The sequence below is a fragment of the Triticum dicoccoides genome, chromosome 2A (genome assembly GCF_002162155.2).
Source record: "Triticum dicoccoides isolate Atlit2015 ecotype Zavitan chromosome 2A, WEW_v2.0, whole genome shotgun sequence".
NCBI lineage: Eukaryota > Viridiplantae > Streptophyta > Magnoliopsida > Poales > Poaceae > Triticum > Triticum dicoccoides.
Genome location: NC_041382.1, coordinates 73,130,917 through 73,152,765, shown reverse-complemented (window position 1 = coordinate 73,152,765; position 21,849 = coordinate 73,130,917). Strand labels below are relative to the sequence as shown.

General features: G+C 40.1%; 1 protein-coding gene across 1 annotated transcript; it reads right to left on the bottom strand.

Moving 5' to 3' along the window:
- Window positions 1–1,141: 1,141 nt before the first annotated feature.
- On the bottom strand, window positions 1,142–2,877 carry LOC119353361 (heavy metal-associated isoprenylated plant protein 35-like). The gene is made up of 3 exons (XM_037619961.1): window positions 2,668–2,877; window positions 2,443–2,518; window positions 1,142–2,300 (listed from the first exon to the last, which is right to left on the bottom strand). The coding sequence occupies exons 1-3, from the start codon at window positions 2,701–2,703 to the stop codon at window positions 1,384–1,386; spliced, it is 1,029 nt and encodes a 342-aa protein (XP_037475858.1). The 5' UTR covers window positions 2,704–2,877; the 3' UTR covers window positions 1,142–1,383.
- Window positions 2,878–21,849: the final 18,972 nt, after the last annotated feature.

The window sequence follows — 21,849 nt, the reverse complement described above, 5'->3', positions numbered from 1 at the left end:
CAAGCCCTTTAATATACACCTCGGCTACTAACAAGTTCTTGTCAAAGCATATGTTATCTAAGAGATCATTTTAATCAAAGTATTTTCATAAAATAAATTGACTGGTCCTAATTCTTTAGAATTTTTTGTTTATCGGTTGTTTGAATGTATGATTGAATTATGTCATGCCTATTGAATCCTATAGTACATAGAAAGACAAATAATTATTATGAATCAAACAAATAATATAGGGAAACTTTATATGAATTCCAATTCTTTCACAATCTATAGAAAAGTTTACGAAAAAACTTTGAAAACAAAAAAGCCGAATGTCACGCAGGATTGGGATTCGGATGTCAAAAGAGATATGTAGTTATCTGCATATGTATTCTAACATTTCCGCGTACATGGTGCGACGCACACAGTGCACCTGATTAACAAATAAACAAGTTGATGCCAGTGGTTTAACCTACTTAACAATGGGATTGGGAGGACTGGCAGGCAGTACCACTAATAATAATTTAAACGGCTCTTTGTCCCTCCTGATTTGACCACTGCCACCACCAGGGCTCCATCATTACGGAGCACTCCCCTAATCAATCAAAGAGAGTAGAGTACCACCACAAAGCAATCCAAGAATCATCATTGCCTTAGTAGTACAGCATGTGACAACTCCATCAAACCCATACTTTAGTTTGCAGGACAATAATCACAGCAGGAAAATTACAAAAAGCCTGTGAGCCAACATGCCTGCCAGCTTAATTAGCCTGGCCAAAGGCCCCTTCTTTACCAAAGTGATCAAGTGAAGTGGCCCCACTTCACTGACCTAGGACTGTCACATTTGAACTAGACATCACTGTGTTTACCAGAATCATCACAAGATCGGCTTCTCAAAAGATGTAAGCACCACCCTACCAAATTCAGATACCGCAGGAACTGCCCAGTTTATGCACAGATTTGTTGCTATTTTGTGCATCATATGTATGTTATCTTGTAGGCATGAGTTCAAATGAATTCGTACACAAATTTGTGGATTCTCTGCTTCGGAGGTTATTTTTGTAGACATGATTCGAATCAATTCAGTACCAAATTCATGCGAGACAGAATAGACTATTTTCTCAAAAGGGATAGTACCAAATTGGAAATTATTGAAACAAGCTAGTAGCAAAAATAAGCATATTAGTGAAATAAAATACTCATGTCGCTACATGACGAGCTAATCAAGTCGAAAATTTGAAGAGAGAAAAAAAGTGTGGTCAATAAGAGCTTTGACCACCTAATTAAGAGGGTACGTACTCCACTCAGCCTAGACAAACTTCAGCTTCTATTACGAAGCCTCCCCCACCCCATCCCCCACTTTTAACTACAGACTCGATCCCGTGCCGGCGGCTGGCGGCGGCGGCGTCACATGACGCTACAGGAACTGGGGTTCTCCTCGTTGAACATGTTGTTGTACGGCTCCTGCGGCGGGGACGACCGCATGCCCGGCGGGCCGTACATGTACTCCGGCGGCGGCGGCGGCGGCATCATCATCGGCGGGTAAGGCGAGTACCCGCCGTACGGCGGCGGAGGCGGCATTGGCTGCATGGACGCCACCGGCGTGGGCGCGTAGTACGACACGCTCGCGCTCGGCTGCGCCATGTTGTAGCTCATCACCGGCTGCGGCGCGTAGTACGGGAACGGGCCGCCGTGGCCGTGCGCGCGCTCTGGTCCCGGCCCCGGCGCCGGCACGGGCGGCATCGCCTGGTGCGGCTGTGGCTGCTTTGTCTTTGGCTGCTGTTGCTGCTGCTGCTGCGGCGGAGGCGGCTTCTCCGTAGCGGCGTCCCCGTCGCCGACCTCCTTCTGCTGCTTGTTCTTCTTCTTCTTCCCCTTCTTGCCCCCCGTCTCCTCTCCGCCCGCCTCCGGGGCCTCGTCGGCGGCCGCCGCTTCTTTGGCTGGCGGCTCCGGCGAGACCTTCTCCTTCTTCTCAGGATCCTCTCCCTCCTCCTTGGCCTCGTCCTTGGGTTTCTTCGCCGCTGCTTTCTCTGGTTTCTTCTCTGAACCTTCGTCCTTGTCTGGCTTCTCCGAGCTCTCCGGCTCTGCCTCGTCGGCCACCTTTTTGGGCTTGGCGTCCGCCTTCTCCGCGCCCTTGCCGCCCTTCCCGGCAGACGGGGCCTCCTCAGGCTTCTTGGCCTCTGTGGCGGGCGGCGCCGGCGCCGGCACCGGCCAGAGCGCGGCGTGCTTGCCGGACTTGAGCAGCCGTCTGACGAGCGCGTCGGCGGCCACGCTGCCGGTGACCGTCACCTTGTGCTGCGTCGCGTCGATCGTCACCTTGTACACGCCTGATACACATTCGATTAATCAAAACCACAAACAAAGAAACAGAAAGTATTCCACACCAATTAATCGTCGTTGCAAGAAGAATGAACTTGCACGAGAATGAAAGTTCAATCAATTAACCGAAGCGGACTCATGAGTTGGTACCTTCGATGCTGTGGAGCACCTTCTTCACCTTCTTCTTGCACCCCTCGCAGTGGATGGACACCCGCAGCACGGTGGTCTGCAAGCAGCACCAGCAGCAGCAAAGCCCAAACACAATGTCAGCAAAACTGCCTCGCCACAACAAGAAGAAGAAGAAGAAGAAGAAGAAGAAGAAGAGGAGGAGGAGGAAGAGGAAGAAGACGGTGAAGCTGTTTTGGAATGGCTCACCGTGTACTGCAGCGGCTCTGCCTCCCCTGACGCCATGGAAAAGAGGAGAAAGGTAGCTAAGCTACAGAGACTGAGGCAGGGTAGCTTCGAGAGTGGAGGAGCTGGGGCAGCCGAGATCAGCTCACTCTCAGTGGCGGCGGCTGGCCCGGGCAGTAGCAGCTTCTGGAGTGAAAATGGCAACGGAGGGAAAGAAGGGGCCTTTGCTCCGCTAGGCAGCTAGACTTTTATAACGGTGAACGAGCAAGCGTAGGAACTCAGTGGGCCGAGCCCGCCGCCGCTGACCCGCGGGCCCGCGCCCACCGGTGCCACGCCGAGGCCGAACCGAACCACCACCGCGCGAGGCCCCGGGCTGGCGTGGCGTCTGGCGGCGACGGTGACATGAGAACCACAACGCCGCCACATCATTGGACAACCCCTCCATGATGGATCCATGATGAATCCATGATGGATTTTCACTCGCACTGCCTCCAAATATCTTGTGAGGATCGCGTCTAGTGATCTCTCGATAAGGATCCTCAATTGCGCAAGGCCACACCGACGTGATGTGATCTCGTTTGCCTCCAGATCCAGAAGAATGCAGACGCCGCTCATAACTAATCCGGCTGCAGGGTTTGGTGAGGAGGAGTTGGACGGGTCGTTAGATTAGCCGGCAACAACCTAGCAGCGGCAGCATTCAAATCATAATGCAGCATCATGGACGTGCAGCTGAGTAATAACCAGGGTTCCTTTCAGTGCTGCTGCTTCTGCTGCTTGATTCATGGAGTACGAGTAATAGGCTTGCTGGCTGGCTTTTGGAAACCTGATCTGACGAGGCGTTCCATCAATTTCTCCAAGTAGGGTTAGTTAGGTGCGCCTTCTCGACCTAGGGCTTAGCTCTCGTTGTACAATCGTCTACGCGGATACGCGACGTCTCGTTCCCGGAGGAGCTGCTTTGTTCTTGTTCTTATCCGCAGATCAAATAGCACTACAGGTAGTATGTTCGTAAAACTTTGGTGTGTGCGCATGCAGATCAGTTGTCTACTAGTCCAAGAGTAGCTTTGAGATTACTGGCTAAACCAAATTCCATCAAACGGGTTCCATGATGGAGTAAGAGTGTTTTTTAAATGGAGTGGACTAACGGGAGAACGTTATGTTTTCATTGTTAGAACCCAACACATTTCTTTTCATCCGTGAATTCCTCCTACCTCTACATGCATGCAAAAAAATAGAAATGATATCTGCCGGACGTCAGCCAGGGAGCCCATTCCAGTGAACACATTCCCCGCGCGTTGCGGATCTTGGCGCAAGCCCGACGTGACATAATAGGTCAGCTAGAGCCGTTCGCTATACACGTTTAATGGCAAACGTTCAATTTTTTTCTCTCCAAAAAATTCACGACCAAGATGCGCGGGGAGGGGTTCAAACTCGCTAGCTCGGGTGCAATGGGCGGGGCTCGATTACCACTCAGCTGTAGTGGGTTTTTATGAACACTTGCAACCAAACTGCTATATTTATTTCTAAAGCTAGTTTGTTCTAAATTAAAAAAATTCCCTTGTGATTTTATTTTCCAAAAAACAATTTTTTTCATTTTTGAAAGAACAAAATCCTTACTTCCTAGAGGGTTGTTTTTAGACTTGACATGTGTATTTTGAATTATAGGTAGCATGGAAATTTCTTTTATTTTAAGCCATGACATTTTTGTGTGTTTCAAAACAATGGAAAACAAATTAGGTCTTTTTGTCATGCTCCACGGCAAGCTTTGGGTAATTGTAGCACTTATTCATGGCAATTTTGGAATTACTTTTCTACTTTCTCACATGGAAATATATTATTAAGGGAATGATATTTTAATAATTAATATATTATTAAGATTAGGAAAATTTTACTATTATTAAGACAATGGCATTTTTAGTACTAAGATTATGACAATTTTACTATTAAGACCATGGCATTTTTACTATTAAGATTATGAAAAATTTACTATTAAGACCACGGCATTTTTATTATTGATAACATGAGATTTTATTTATTAAGAGGATGGCAGCTTTATCATTAATAGGATGGTAGTTTATTATTAAGAAGGTGGCATTTTTACTATTGTTTGCATGAATTTTTTTTGAGGATATTAATTTTCAAATTAAGAGGATGGAAATTTATTTGTTTATTGGCATGGTAAATTTATTTTATTTTCATTGACATGCCATTTTTATGAATTATTGTGTAGTAGACCCAATAAAACAAAAAATTACACAAGGGCATTTTCTTTTTGGTCCATGGCAAACATAAAGGAAGAAAAGTTTTCCAATAACATGACATTTTTTGCACACAAAAAATTCTCCATGATAATTTTCATAAAAAAAATTGTAGATAACGCGACACATTTAAACATCATATCGTTGTAAGCTTGTAAATTAGAGAAGTGACGGTTTTGTAAAGTATAGTGGCATTTTTTTTTGTATTTTTCAACATGGCATTTTTATGAATTTATATTTTGCCCTATTTTTTATAAGAAAAGTGTGTATTTGTTTTGTTCAATGCATTAAAAAATAGTTAACTGGGCTTCTAGGCTAATCGGGGTTCGCTGTGCCTCCCCCCGGCAAATGAACGAGGGAACGGGGGCGAAACACTTGTTGAGAGCTGCTCCCCATGGTAAATGAAATCGTTCGATGGGAGTTCGCGACTATTCCCCATATATTAGTGTAAGAAGACAAAAGAATGATAATATTATCCTAGACTCTTCACATTTAGAAAGTTTAAAAATATCTTATAGCTCAAACTGTTGGTCCGGTTGAAAATCCATTTCACCACTAAATCAACGGTGACGAACCTTCAAAAGTAGAGCCTATATTGGTACTCCCTCCTTCCATCTATACAGAGCCTAATGCATTTTTCGAAGTTAACTTTGACCAAATGTTAGAGCAACAATATATGACATGCAACTTACACAAAGCATGTCGTCAAATTCGTATGTGAAAGAAGATTTCAATGATATAATTTTCATATTATGCATGTCATGTACTCCCTCCGTCCCAGTTCGCAAGGCAAAGTTTTCAAATATCTTGGCCCAAGGTGAATTTCCATTGGCTCCGATTTTCCACGTAAAAACGTTAACCATCCGCGCTGCAATTAATTTGGAAAGTGAAAAGAACTTTATTTTCTAGTCTTTAATTGATTTGGCGCGATATTTTCCTCTGCCCCGCGCGCTGTTTCCGCCTCGCGTGCTCCTTCCTCCTTCGGCGCGATATTTTCCCCTTTAAATTTTGCTATCGCGCCCAGATTTCTTTCCTAAACCAGAGATTTGATTCCGCGCGCAAGAATTTCGTTCCAAACTCAAATGAAAGCAGCACCCATATTTCTTTATATAGCCATGGACTTACGTAGACGAACAACCCAGTCTAGCGCCAGTTTCACACTGCATTGTGGAAAAGGAAGATGAGAGGAAGTACTCCAACACGCATTAGAATTGTGGTGCATGTAGCGTGGGAAGAGGAGTAAGTGTTGTGGTGCATACAGATTTAGTGGAGTGGTTTCCAACGGTGAAAGAAGAGTGGATCAGCTTTTGCATGCAAACATTGATGGACTACTAGTGCCAAATTGAATACAAATGTGCCTAGGGAGTGGAAGATTTTGGGACAAATAGTTTTTGGGATTTTGCCTTGCGAACTGGGACGGAGGGAGTACTATTAATCTTGTCAATAGTCAAAGGCCGTCTTGAAAAACGCATTAGGCCCTATATAGATGGAAGGAGGGAGTATGTTACGATGACTTTTTTGGGTAAAAGTTTCCACATCACCACGCCTGTGTTGGTAAGTTATTAAGTAGTTTACACGTAATTTTATTGGACATAAGAGATGGTTCTTCCAATCTTCTCCTCACATGCACAAGCATGCATGCACTATATATAGGACTGAAAGCCGTCATCATACCCCTCCATTCCAATGGATAAGGTGTGCACATATCCCGAAAATTGAAGTTTGATAATAAATTAGACCAACCAAATGTGGATTATATGTGATAAAAATATACTGTTAAATTTGTAATGAAAAGAAGTTTTGGTATAAATTTTAACTCACAATAAAATTATTCACCTAATTAAGTTCAAAGTTGGACTTTGGGAAGCATGCTCGCCTTATTCATTGTAGTACTATATTCTCTCCATTTAGAAATTTCATAATCTTTTCTAGCTTAAACCGTTGGTCCAATTCAAAATATTCACCAATAAATTTGTCACGACAAGGCTCACGTAATTAGATCTCATGTTGGTACGTTTCGACGATATTTTTTGAAAAAATGTCACACCTAGGCTGTGTATGTTATCACACATGTGATAGGTAACTTTGTATGGTGTCTACACAGAAGTTACCGGGACATAAAAATGATTCTCTCCAACCTTCTCTCCATGTGCACATGCATGCAATAGGGCAGAAAGATTGAAGTCATTCTATATTCTTCCCGATTCAGAAATTCAAATTGGTTTGTAGCTCAATATGTTGTCCAAGTCAAAATCCATTCTCATCTTTATAGGTACGCTATCCATTTTGCTTAGCCTTCACACAAATGCACTATGTACCTCATGATCCATAACCTTTGTGCCGATGAGTTTCTCTTCTATATCGTTTCCATACACTTTCACATACGTTGACTCATAATGTTTTATCAAACGCTTAATTCAGCATTCATAAAGTAAAATATGATGTACCAGTCAAATTCTTCTTTTCCAGCATGTAAAATGCATTTCTCAAGATTTTCTGTTCTATCTTTGTTGACATATTTGACCTCATTATATCAACATTAAATTACATTTCACTTCATAGAAATCACTTGTCTCCGGGCAATATCAAATCAGAGAAATCACCAAAATCAATATCTCCACCTTCAGTAGTTTCTATATGTTTATAATAACGCTTGACCTTCTTGTATAAGTGTAAGTGCATCTAGTATCCCCTTTGTGGTTTTGAAGTATTGATGATAAAATGTTCAAGGGACTAATGTGTTTGTGAGTGTACACAGGAGATAGTCCCCGAAGATTTGGTTTAATCGTCAAAGATGACCCTTAAAATGTATGGAATACATTGAAGAAACTGATGCGCCCTTGAAAAAATTGCGCGGGGAATTAGAACATGAAGACTTTGTCTTTTACTGCTCTATCTGAGTCATAATAAGTGTCGCAGACTTGAATCTAAAGTTGAACCAATCTTAGTTCATAACTACGACACTTATTTTGAATCATAGGGAGTAGTTCTTTTTCTTTTTTTTTTGTCATAGGAAACACCGTCAGGGATCTAGGTGATCCATAAACGTATCTTTGAAGTGATGCTCGAACTATCCTATATCTTTGAGTGAAGACTTTGGAAATCTCTTGCAGTGCAGTTCATTTTCTTCAGCATCAGGTACGAAGTTCTTCGAGGCGTTGTTGATTATGCCATCACTGAGGAGTTAGGAAATCACCGATGCAGTTCTCATACCGTGGGGAAATTGAGAGTTCAAACAGTTCCAACCGTTGCTGAGCTAGTGCCAACTGTCACGTGGATATTATCATGACAATGGTCAAATCGGAAGGGCCTATTGGTCTTTTCCCCTCGGTTGTGCCCCAATTATGAATAGCCGCCCCGACCATCAGTTGTTTGTTGGCTGCTTTGAGTTATTGTGTGACAAGTGTCATCTAGAGCAACCTAGCCTCCGAAGAATATGAAAAATATCCTAAATGCCTAGAGCTAGAGTGATTGACCATCACTGAGAAATTTGGTCTATGTGAACCGTAGACCTATTACCTTTGAAGATTGTGATCTTTTAGACATTTAGGCATCGCATTTGAGCATCCAAGAGTCAATTATGAAATGGGGTATGTGAAGGTTTTGGTAGTCTACCTTGAAGACTTACCACGAGTGATTGGGCGAACTGTAAGTGATCTTAAGTCAAGGAGAATAAGTTGAAGACTTTGTCTTCTGAGTTAAATCTCAACCTCTTCAACCAGGCGTAGAGCCTTCACAACAATTTAAACTGATCAAACAAATCCACTATCTTCATCAAACTCTTTGGTTTCATTTCCACACCCTTTTACATTCTATAATTACATGCTAAAGACTTTGTCCCTGGCTCGAAGACATTGTCCGGAGACTTTCATTTTTCTTTTGTTTCTCACATGTTATGTTGGTCTTCAGTCTGGCTATATGAGCATCTAGTTTATTTGTTCATCTACCTTGAATGCTAGTTTACTTCCGTTCTAATGACTTCACCACTCTAGCGATTACATGCTTAGTGTAGCTTTACTTCTCACCAATCTTTCTTCTATTTGCTTAGTGTGTGTTTCTTCAAAGAATAGGTTCCTTCGAAGAATTTGTTAAAAATGTCCCATTCATCCCCTTCTGGTTGATTACTTGCACTTTCAACAAGTTTAAATCAAATTTGTTAATATCCTTTTGTACGAATGACATACTTGATGTATTAAATCTGCCATCATCTGTGTCAGCACTTTTCATACTTACATTATAACCTGGCTCATGTTTAATAGTTGACGTATATGTCTTTAAACCTGCAATGCAATTATTAATTAACACACTCTCTTGCTTGCGCAAAAAACAAAATAATTAGTACCCATAAGGCATTTATCATTTATGTTTGTCCATGAAATTTCTCATTCAATGCTACTTTCGACATTTGATTCAACTATCTCAATATGTTGTCTCTTGTTAGACTTACATGTTAGACCTTCATCTCCAATACCAAGATATCTCAAAGACATTTAGAGTAACAGACACAACAAAAAATTGCATACAACAACTATTACCTTTTGAAACTACATCAACACTACTCACCCCAGAAACTTGTTTCAAAATACTCTATGGAACTTGATAAGCCGAGCAGTTAAAATAGAAATAATTGAAATATGAAATATTATATAATATCTATTATTTAAACTAGAAAACAATACATAATATCATGTTTCCTTGTCATACATGTTGCCTTGTAGAAATAAGACAACTAACATGTTGAATGCCCGCAAACATTCAGACGACCTTCTTTCAGTGCAACACATGAAAAATGTGTTTAATAGTGAGAACACTTTATCTATAAAGTCAATATCTTGTCTCGCTATATCATCCTTGCTTCTTGATATTCCACTCAAGAATTATTTTGGCATGCCTCAATTTGAATTCTTGTGTTACAGTATGTCGCACCTTGAAACACGGTATATGTTGTAAAAATAAATAAACTATAATTAGAACTTCTAAACTATAAAAATAAGCATTTACCGTTTCTATATAAGTATCTCTTATGTAATACACCACGGATTTGGTGTACGTGAGCATTGCTCTACATTCTTTGAAGCGACTTCATGATTTTTCATATTTATATTTGTATTGAGTGAATCAGCTGGCCATATACACTGTGCTTTCGGTGTAAACATTGTGGTTCAAAACTTTTCAACTTCATCGTCAATTTTACCGTCAATCATTTTAATACATTTGTTTCTACAAAGATGAAATTACGACAATCATTTTTTGATTCAGTCAATATAATTGCACATCAGGTTTGTTCTAATATTAGTACTTATGATGTTTAAACTATAAAGAAACCAAATTAACAAAACTTTTAAGCTCCATTACCATTTTGTTGGCACTTGACTTAAATCAACTCATTGTACATAAATACACGTACTATCCCTATTTTTGTTCACACTGTAATATTTTGGACCATAATCAGCATTATACACAACCCCAATATCTCCATCAATGCCACAACAACAAGATTCAAGTAATACTAGTGCCCACAACAATAGATGAGTACAACAAGAGACACAAAGTTACCAACATAAAACATGATCAATGAGAATCAAGAGTATTAGACTTATTATTCAAATAAGTCCAGAGACATGCACATCACGATGCTTACGACATGACTAATTATGAAGTTAAACTAATAAATAAATAAAAACAAGTACTACATTAAGTTTCATTATAAGTAACTTGTCATTTAAACCTTCATAACATCAAGTTTTACGCGATGTAACTTATTTAAACACTTTTATATATAGTAACCTAATGTAAGTGTGAGTGTATAATAGCTTATTCTACACACAACAACGCTACATTCAAAATATAGTAACACAGTATAAAAAATATAGTATTTTTTGAAATGTAGTAAATTACAAACTTGGATAGTGAAAAAAGTATTCATTATTACCACATTCTATACACCCTTTTACTATATGACGTTATTAGGGGGTGTAGAATAAGCTATTATACACTCATGCTTAGAATAGCGGTACCCCTTTTAATATACATATGTATCTGGTCCCACTGTTTCACCTGCATCGTATGATTCCAGTTCATACTATTTCATATTATAGACTTAATATGTTAAACAGAAAAGTAGTTCCATAAAAATAGCGAGGACAACAATAAAAAGGAAGCAAGACCAACATCATAGATGAGATTTCGCAACTATGCGAGACATTAAAAGGTTGTGCTGGAACAAATATGATTGCTAACCAAAACGAACCTTTTCAATGGAATCTGTAGGTTTTGATATCTTTGAAGGCCTCCAATCTTTTAAGGGTAGAAAGTTATCATTTGTTCGGCAGAAATAATGCTTATAAATGAATGTTCTTTTCGAGGAAGACGAAGATAGGAAGAAACAGAAAAACAATGTCATATCTGTATGTTTGGTTCTGTTTTTCATTAGTACGCGACCCCATGAAACATGTACGGACCACATACTGACTGATATATCAGCATGATATACGAATGCATTGCACACACAAAACGTAAGGCAAAGGCCCCTCTGGTGGATACAGAGGTAAGGAGGAGCACTAGGTTACAAGAGCTTAGCAAAGGGTTTAAGAAAAAAACATGTGTCAATAAAAACTGCATGGCATGCCACTCAGATCCTCCACCCATTCCTGGGAAAATTGTTAAAAACCTATCTACTTCCTTTTGCAAGGTGGATGCCAAGGAGGTGACTGAACAAATTTTGGTCAAGCCAAAGAAGAAGAAGGGGGCCAAGGTGGAGGCCAGCAAGGAGGGGCACAAGGAGGCACCTAAGGCCAAGGCTATCTTCAAGCCATAATAAGATTTGCTAGTACTTTTGCTTAAATCTGCATGATGATTGAAATAAATGTAATACCTGAGAACATGTCTGTCTGCCTCTTGCTAAAGTCTATACTAGCCATCTCTAAGTGTGTCAGATTGTGTCCTATGTTGGTCAGCAAGACTGTTTGTTTGGAGCTCTCTGCTCTCACTCTCTCTCTGTTTCCTATGGAAAATATATGCCATTCTTGTCCTGGTTGCCCCTCTTTCCACTTCTGAAGTTCTTGTAGTTTTATGTTTACCCCAATGAATACAAACCAGAACATATTAAATTGGAATATTAGAGGGATTAATTCCAAGGATAAATGGACGACCATCTCAAATAAAATAGAAGAATCTGGCTGTGCCATTATGTGCTTGCAAGAAACTAAGAAAGAAACCTTTGATGCTTATTATATCAAGAACTTCTGCCCAAGGAGGATTAATAAGTTTGAGTTCACACCATCTGTGGGTGCTTCTGGTGGATTACTGGTTGCTTGGAATGGCAATTATTTCTAGGGGCAAAAGGTGTTTGAGAACAAATTCTCTCTCTTAATTCAGTTCAGCTCAGTCCATTCTGGAGAAGTTTGGATTCTGACAAATATCTATGGACCCTGTCTAGCAACAGAAAAGATAGAGTTCTTGGACTGGCTCAATAACATTCAAACTCATGATGATGTTAATTGGATGATTGTAGGGGATTTCAGCTATATTCGTTATCCAGAAAATAGAAACAGAGAAGGAGGGAATTTTCAAGAAATGTTGCAGTTTAATGAAACAATCGGTAACCTTGGCCTGGTTCAGATTCCTCTTAAGGGCAGAAGTTACACTTGGAGTAACATGCAAGCAACTCCTTTGCTAGAAAAAATTGACTAGATATTCTCCTCAGAAGCATGGACCTTATCATATCCTATCACCCAAGCTATGGCTCTCTCTAAACCTATATCTGATCATGCCCCATGTGTAATCAAGATAGGAACTAGTATCCCAAAATCTAACATGTTTAGGTTTGAGAACTTCTGGCTGGAGCATAGTGAGTTCAAAGAGATTGTTCAAAATATCTGGACACAAAATGCGCATGAACAGGACAGTGCCAAAAGGATCACTGCAAAATTTAAGAGGTTAGAAAGGGGCTTAAAATTTGGTCCAAAAAGATCTCCAATTTTGCAGCTACTATTAGAGCATGTAATGAGTTCATTCTGCTACTGGATATAATTGAGGAATTCAGGCCACTAAGCAATATGGAATGGAATGGCCGATGTATCATCAGTGAACACTACTTGAAATTGTTATCCTTCCAGAGAACCTACTCGAAACAAAGAGCTACAATTAGATGGGTCAAGCTGGGTGATGAGAACACCAAATTCTTTCAGGCAAAAGCTACAATTAAATAAAGGAAAAATCATATTAGTACCCTGCAAGATGAAACTGTACAAGAAACAACAGAGCACCAGGCAAAGGCAGCAATTCTATGGAGAGCTTTTAAGGAAAGACTAAGCACAACCATACCCACCTTTGAACCCTTTCCCTTGGACAATCTGCTACACAAACAGGGGACCCTAAAGGATTTGGAAAGGCCTTTAGCAAAAGAGGAAATAGATGCTGTGGTAGCACAACTTCCTTCTGACAAGGCACCTGGGCCAGATGGTTTTAATGGGGCCTTCATTAAGGCTTGCTGGAATATCATTTCTGCAGATTTCTATGATCTGATCAAAGATTTTTATGAAGGCAATGTTAATCTTCAGAGCATCAACTCCTCATATATCACTCTCATCCCAAAAAAGATAACCCCATGCTTCCTGGGGATTTTAGGCCCATCTCCCTCCTTAACTGCTCTATCAAGATTATCATAAAGCTCTTGGCTAATAGTTTGCAATCTGTAATTCTTAAATTGGTTCATATCAATTAGTATGGATTCATTAAGTCAAGAACAATCCAAGATTGTTTAGCATGGGCATTTGAATATCTTCACCAGTGCCACCAATCAAAGGAAGAAATTATTATCTTGAAAGATTTTGAAAAGGCTTTTGATCTAATTGAGAATCAATTTTTTTGGATATTTTGAAAGCAAAGGGGTTTGGACACAGATGGATAAGCTAGATTGATATGATCTTCAAATTTGGTACTTCTGCAGTGCTACTAAATGGAATTTCTAGGAAAAAAATTCATTGCAGAAGAGGTGTTAGGCAAGCGGACCCTTTATCACCCCTCCTCTTTGTGTTAGCTGCTGACCTTCTACAGTCCATCATCAATGAAGCCATGAGAGCTAGGGTGTTATCTCCCCCACTGCAAGTGAATAGCTGCCCAGACTTCCCAATTATCCAATATGCAGATGACACTATTGTGGTTTTCCCTGCAAACAATAGGGAACTTTTCAAATCAAAAGCCTACTATCACACTTTGCTGCACAAAATGGACTCAAAGTCAATTACAACAAATCAATTGTAATCCCAATTAATTTGGCACACCGGAGAATGCAGTCCATCCTCAACATAGTGCAGTGCAAGAAAGGTTCTTTTCCTTTTCCCTATCCGAGCCTTCCACTCACTATCAACAAGCTCAAGATAGAGGATTTTAGTCCTATGCTACAAAGAATTGAAAGAAGAATAGCTGGCTGCTCCACTTTAATCTCTTATGATGGAAGATTACAGGTGATCAAATCTGTGGTCTTCTCCTTGCCAACCTTCTACATGAGTTGTCTTGCTCTACCAATTTGGGTGATTGATCAGATCAACAAATACCTCAGACACTACTTTTGGAGAAAATATGGATCTGAAGAAGCTGGACAAGCCATGATTGATGGAGTCCTGGACTAAGGGGTCCTCGGGCGTCCGACCTATTGGACATGGGCCGGACTAATGGGCTGAGGAGATACAAGACTGAAGACTCTCTCCCGTGTCCGGATGGGACTCTCCTTGACGTGGAGGGCAAGCCTGGCGATCAAATATGAAGATTCCATTCTCTGTAACCGACCTTGTACAACCCTAGTCCCCTCCGGTGTCTATATAAACCGGAGGGCTTAGTTCGGATCGGGGGATAGATAGATAATCATAGTCAGACAAGCTAAACTTTTAGGGTTTAGCCATTACGATCTCGTGGTAGATCAACTCTTTTAATACTCATATTCATCCAAGATCAATCAAGCAGGAAGTAGGGTATTACCTCCATAGAGAGGGCCCAAACCTGGGTAAACATTGTGTCCCCCGTCTCTTATTACCATCGATCCTAGATGCACAGTTTGAAAGCTACGCTCCTAGCCACCAGGTCAGATTTGGAAGCTTGAACTACGTCGCGGATATCCGTGGAGATTTGATCTTTGACAGATTCGAGACCACGACAGCCGCTCCCTGCCACCACGGTGAACATGATGCAAATCTGTCATCGGTCCATACGCAGGAGATAGCACCTGCAGCTACTCGGGCCCTAGATTCGGAGCAGCTCGCACCATCCAAAGACGGGAAGCTCAACCCCGTCGCGGAAGCTGCAGACTCAGCGGCGTTGGAGACGCACACAGACTTAACTCCAGGTGACATCTATGTCACCGGAACCACGGACTTGTCTCCGGCTACAGGTTCCGAACCTTGTGCGTCCGCGTACGTCGAGCTTGATCGGTCATCGATCGTCGAATTCAGCTCCGCGGACATCTTCCGGCACTTGGCTTTGGGAAATGTGCTAAGCTCGTCAAGAGCACTATCTTTAGCGGGGGGCTCACAGCCGAATTGTATCTAGTTCGAACCGGAGGCTGATGACGGAGAACTTCGCTTCCCACCCACCGCCCACTTCATAGCCATTGTCGAAGACTTAACTGACATGCTCGATTACGGCTCCAATGACATCGATGGTATGGACGACGATGCCGGAGAAGAAGAGGCCCAGAACCCGCAGTTTACCGGACGCTAGATGCTACGTCTTGAGCTTGCGTTGGTTTTCCCCGAAGAGGAAGGGATGATGCAGCAGAGTAGCGTAAGTATTTCCCTCAGTTTTTGAGAACCAAGGTATCAATCCAGTAGGAGCCCACGCTCAAGTCCCTCATACCTGCACAAAGCGATAGCTACTCGCAACCAACGCGATTAGGGGTTGTCAAGCCCTTCACAGTCACTTACGAGAGTGAGATCTGAGAGATAGAATATTTTTGGTATTTTTGATATAAAGATGCAAAGTAAAAAGTAAAAGCAAAGTAAATAGAAAAACAATATAAAAGTGATGGAGATTGATATGATGAGAATAGACCCGGGGGCCATAGGTTTCACTAGTGGCTTCTCTCAAGAGCATAAGCATTCTACGGTGGGTGAACAAATTACTGTTGAGCAATTGATAGAATTGAGCATAATTATGAGAATATCTAGGCATGATCATGTATATAGGCATCACGTCCGTGACAAGTAGATCGAAACGATTCTGCATCTACTACTATTACTCCACTCATCGACCGCTATCCAGCATGCATCTAGAGTATTAAGTTAAAAACAGAGTAACGCCTTAAGCAAGATGACATGATGTAGAGAGATAAATTCATGCAATATAAAATAAACCCCATCTTTTTATCCTCGATGGCAACGATACAATACGTGCCTTGCTGCCCCTTCTGTCACTGGGTAAGGACACCGCAAGATCGAACCCAAAGCTAAGCACTTCTCCCATGGCAGGAACTACCAATCTAGTTGGCCAAACCAAACGAATAATTCGAAGAGACTTGCAAAGATAACCAATCACGCATAAAAGAATTCAGAGAAGATTCAAATATTATTCATAGATAGACTTGATCATAAACCCACAATTCATCGGTCTCAAGAAACACACCGCAAAATGAAGATTACATCGGATAGATCTCCACAAGAGAGGGGGAGAACTTTGTATTGAGATTCAAAGACAGAGAAGAAGCCATCTAGCTACTAACTATGGACCCGAAGGTCTGACGTAAACTACTCACACTTCATCGGAGGGGCTAGGATGATGTAGAAGCCCTCCGTGATGACGGCCCTCTTCCGGCGAAGCTCCAGAACATGCCCCAAGATGGGATCTCGTGGATACAGAAAGTTGCGGCGGTGGAATTAGGTATTTGGGTCCTGTTCTGATCGTTTGGGGGTACGTGTGTATATATAGGAGGAAGGAGTACATCGGTGGAGCACCGAGGGGCCCACGAGGCAGGGGGCGCGCCCTAGCGGGGGGCGCCCCCCACCCTCGTGACCACCTCTTTGATCCCTTGCAGTAGGGTCCAAGTCTCCTGGATCACGTTCGGTGAGAAAATCACATTTCCGAAGATTTTATTCCGTTTGGACTCCGTTTGATATTCTGTTTATCCGAAACACTGAAATAGGCAAAAAATAGCAATTCTGGGCTGGGCCTCCGGTTAATAGGTTAGTCCCAAAAATAATATAAAAGTGGAAAATAAAGCCCAATATAGTCCAAAACAGTAGATAATATAGCATGGAGCAATCAAAAATTATAGATACGTTGGGACGTATCAGGCATCCCCAAGCTTAATTCCTGCTCATCCTCGAGTAGGTAAATGATAAAAAGAGAATTTTTGATGCGGAGTGTTACTTGGCATAATTTCAATGCAAATCTTCTTAATTGTGGTATGAATATTCAGATTAGAAAGATTCAAGACAAAAGTTTATATTGACATAGAAAATAATAATACTTCAAGCATACTAACAAAGCAATTATGTCTCCTCAAAATAACATGGCCAAAGAAAGTTATCCCTACAAAATCATATAGTCTGGCTATGCTCCATATTCCCCACACAAAGTATTTAATCATGCACAACCCCGATGACAAGCCAAGCAATTGTTTCATACTCTAACTTTTTCAAAACTTTTTCAATCTTCACGCAATACATGAGCGTGAGCCATGGATATAGCACTATAGGTGGAATAGAATGGTGGTTGTGGAGGAGACAAAAAGGAGAAGATAGTCTCACATCGACTAGGCGTATCAACGGGCTATGGAGATGCCCATCAATAGATATCAATGTGAGTGAGTAGGGATTGCCATGCAACGGATGCACTAGAGCTATAAATGTATGAAAGCTCAACAAAAGAAACTAGTGGGTGTGCATCCAACTTGCTTGCTCACGAAGACCTAGGGCAATTTGAGGAAGCCCATCATTGGAATATACAAGCCAAGTTCTATAATGTAAAATTCCCACTAGTATATGAAAGTGACAACATATGAGACTCTCTATATTAAGAACATGGTGCTACTTTGAAGCACAATATATGAGACTTGCTATAACATGGTGCTACTTTGAAGCACAAGTGTGGAAAAAAGGATAGTAGCATTGCCCCCTTTTTTGGGCCTTCTTTTTTTTGGCCTTTCTTTTTTTGGGGACAATGCTCTATTGAATGATGATCATCACACTTCTATTTGTTTACAACTCAATGATTACAACTCGATACTAAAACAAAGTATGACTCTATATGAATGCCTCTGGCGGTGTACCGAGATATGCAATGAATCACGAGTGACAAGTATGAAAGAATTATGAATGGTGGATTTGCCACAAATACTATGTCGACTATATCATGCTAAGCAATATGACAATGATGGATATGTCATGATGAACTAGATGGTGGAAAGTTGCATGGCAATATATCTCGGAATGGCTATGGAAATGCCATAATAGGTAGGTATGGTGGCTGTTTTGAGGAAGGTATATGGTAGGTGTATGATACCGGCGAAAGTTGCGCAGTATTAGAGAGGCTAGCAAGGGTGGAAAGGTGGGAGTGCATATAATCCATGGACTCAACATTAGTCATAAAGAACTCATATACTTATTGCAAAAATTTAGAAGTTATCAAAGCAAAGTATTACGCGCATGCTCCTAGGGGGATAGATTGGTAGGAAAAGACCATCGCTCGTCCCCGACCGCCACTCATAAGGAAGACAATCAATAAATAAATCATGCTCCGACTTCATCACATAACGGTTCACCATACATGCATGCTACGGGAATCACAAACTTCAACACAAGTATTCTTTAAATTCATAACTATTCAACTAGCATGAATTTAATATTATCACCCCCATATCTCAAAACAATTATCATGCTTCAATCTTTTCTTAGTATTCAACACACTCAAAAGAAAGTTTCACAAATCTTGAATACCAAGCATATTATTATTAAGCAAATTACCATGCTATTAAGAGACTCTAAAATTAATTTAAGTGAAGCATGGGAGATCAATAGTTTCTTTAAAACGAATCCACCACCGTGCTCTAAAAGATCTAAGTGAAGCACATAGAGCAAAATTATCCAGCTCAAAAGATATAAGTGAAGCACATAGAGCAAAATTATCTAGCTCAAAAGATATAAGTGAAGCACATAGAGCAAAATTATCTAGCTCAAAAGATATAAGTGAAGCACATAGAGCATTCTATCAAATTTTAATTCATGTATAGCTCTCTCAAAAGGTGTGTACAGCAAGGATGATTGTGTCATACTAACAAAAAAGACACAAATAGTACAAGACGCTCCAAGCAAAACACATATCATGTTGGTGAATAAAAATATAGCTCCAAGTAAATTACCGATGGAAGTGGACGAAAGAGGGGATGCCTTCCGGGGCATCCCCAAGCTTTGACTTTTTGGTGTCCTTGGATTATCTTGGGGGTTCCATGGGAATCCCCAAGCTTAGGCTCTTGCCACTCCTTGTTCCATGATCCACCAAAAGAATTCACCCAAAACTTGAAAACTTCACAACACAAAACTCAAAATAGAAAACTCGTGAGCTCCGTTAGCGAAAGAAAACAAAAGACCACATCAAGGTACTGTAATGAACTCATTCTTTATTTATATTGGTGTTAAACCTACTGTATTCCAACTTCTCTATGGATTATAAACTATTTTACTAGCCATAGATTCATCAAAACAAGCAAACAACACACGAAAAACAGAATCTGTCAAAAACAGAACAGTCTGTAGTAATCTGTAGCCAGCGCAAGATCTGGAACCGCAAAAATTATAAAATAAATTGATGGACGTGAGGAATTTATCTATTAATCATCTGAAAAAATAATTAACTAAATAGCACTCTTAAAATAAAAATGACAGCAGTTCTCGTGAGCGCTAAAGTTTCTGTTTTTTACAGCAAGTTCAACAAGACTTTCCCCAAGTCTTCCCAACGGTTCTACTTGGCACAAACACTAATTAAACACAAAAAACATAACCAAAACAGAGGCTAAATAATTTATTTATTACTAAACAGGAGAAAAAAATCAAGGAATAAAAATAAAATTGGGTTGCCTCCCAACAAACGCTATCGTTTAACGCCCCTAGCTAGGCATAACAAGCAAGGATAGATCTATGTATTGCCATCTTTGGTAGGCAATCCATAAGTGGATCTCATGATAATTTCATATGGTAATTTTATTTTCTTTCTTGAAAAGTGTTCCATGCCCTTTTTTAATGGAAATTGAAATCTAATATTCCCTTCCTTCATATCAATAATCGCACCAACCGTTCTAAGGAAAGGTCTACCAAGAATAATAGGGCAAGAAGGATTGCAATCTATATCAAGAACAATGAAATCTACGGGCACATAATTCCTATTTGCAACAATAAGAACATCATTAATTCTTCCCATAGGTTTCTTAATAGTGGAATCCGCAAGATGCAAGTTTAGAGAGCAATCATCAAAATTACGGAAATCTAGTAAATCACACAAAGTCTTGGGAATAGTAGAGACACTAGCACCCAAATCACACAAAACATAAAACTCATGATCTTTAATTTTAATTTTAATAGTTGGTTCCAACTCATCATAAAGTTATCTAGGGATAGAAACTTTCAACTCAAGTTTTTCTTCATAAGATTGCATCAAGGCATCAACAATATGTTCGGTGAAGGCTTTATTTCGACTATAAGCATGTGGAGAATTTAGCACGGATTGCAACAAGGAAATACAATCAATCAAAGAGCAACTTTAATAATTAAATTCCTTGAAATCCAATATAGTGGGTTTAGCAACATCTAGATTTTTATTTCTTTCAATCCCACTTTCATCAATTTCATCATTAAGATCTAAATACTCCGAATTTTTAGAACGCCTTCTAGGTAAAGGAAGATCATATTCATTTTCATCAAGATTCATATTGCAAAATAAAGATTTAATTGGAGACACGTCAATAACTTTTAGATCTTCATCTTGATTTTCATAGGAATTGGAAGAACACGCTTTAATAAAGGCATCTTTGGAAGCACGCATCCTAGCGGTTCTTTCCTTACACTCATCAATTGAAATTCTCATGGCTTTTAGAGACTCATTAATATCATGCTTACATGAAATAGATCTAAGTTTCAAAGCATCGACATCAAGAGCAATTCTATCAATGTTCCTAGCCAAATCATCAATCTTAAGCAATTTTTCTTCAATCATAGCATTAAAATTCTTTTGCGAAGAAATAAATTCTTTAATATTAGATTCAAAATCAGAGGGCATCTTATTATAATTTCCATAAGAGTTGTTGTAGGAATTCCCATAATTATTAGAAGGAGTACTAGGATATGGCTTAGGATTAAAATTCCCTCTATAAGCGTTGTTACCAAAATTATTCCTACCAACAAAATTCACATCCATAGATTCATTATTATTCTCAATCAAAGTAGACAAAGGCATATCATTAGGATCAGAAGAAACACTCTTAGTAGCAAATAATTTCATAAGTTCATCCATCTTTCCACTCAACACATTAATTTCTTCTATCGAATGCACTTTTTTATTAGAAGTTCTTTCAGTATGCCATTGAGAATAATTAACCATAATATTATCTAGGAGTTTAGTAGCATCTCCTAAAGTGATTTCCATAAAAGTGCCTCCCGCGGACGAATCTAAAAGATTTCTAGAAGCAAAATTCAATCCGGCATAAATTTTTTGTATAATCATCGACAAATTCAAACCATGAGTAGGGCAATTACGTATCATTAATTTCATTCTCTCCCAAGCTTATGAAACATGTTCATGATCAAGTTGTTTAAAGTTCATTATATCGTTTCTAAGAGAGATGATCTTAGCGGGAGGAAAATACTTAGAGATAAAAGCATCTTTGCATTTGTTCCATGAATCAATACTATTCTTAGGCAAAGACGAAAACCAAGCTTTAGCACGATCTCTAAGCGAAAAAGGAAATAGC

Bases quoted from the DNA above. Each gene is read 5' to 3' on its own strand.
- LOC119353361 (XM_037619961.1), bottom strand. From the start codon at position 2,703: ATGGCGTCAGGGGAGGCAGAGCCGCTGCAGTACACG. The intron at 2,519-2,667 runs GTGAGCCATTCC...TGCTGCTTGCAG, and splicing joins CAGAGCCGCTGCAGTACACG to ACCACCGTGCTGCGGGTGTC. The intron at 2,301-2,442 runs GTACCAACTCAT...AATGTGTATCAG, and splicing joins GGTGCTCCACAGCATCGAAG to GCGTGTACAAGGTGACGATC.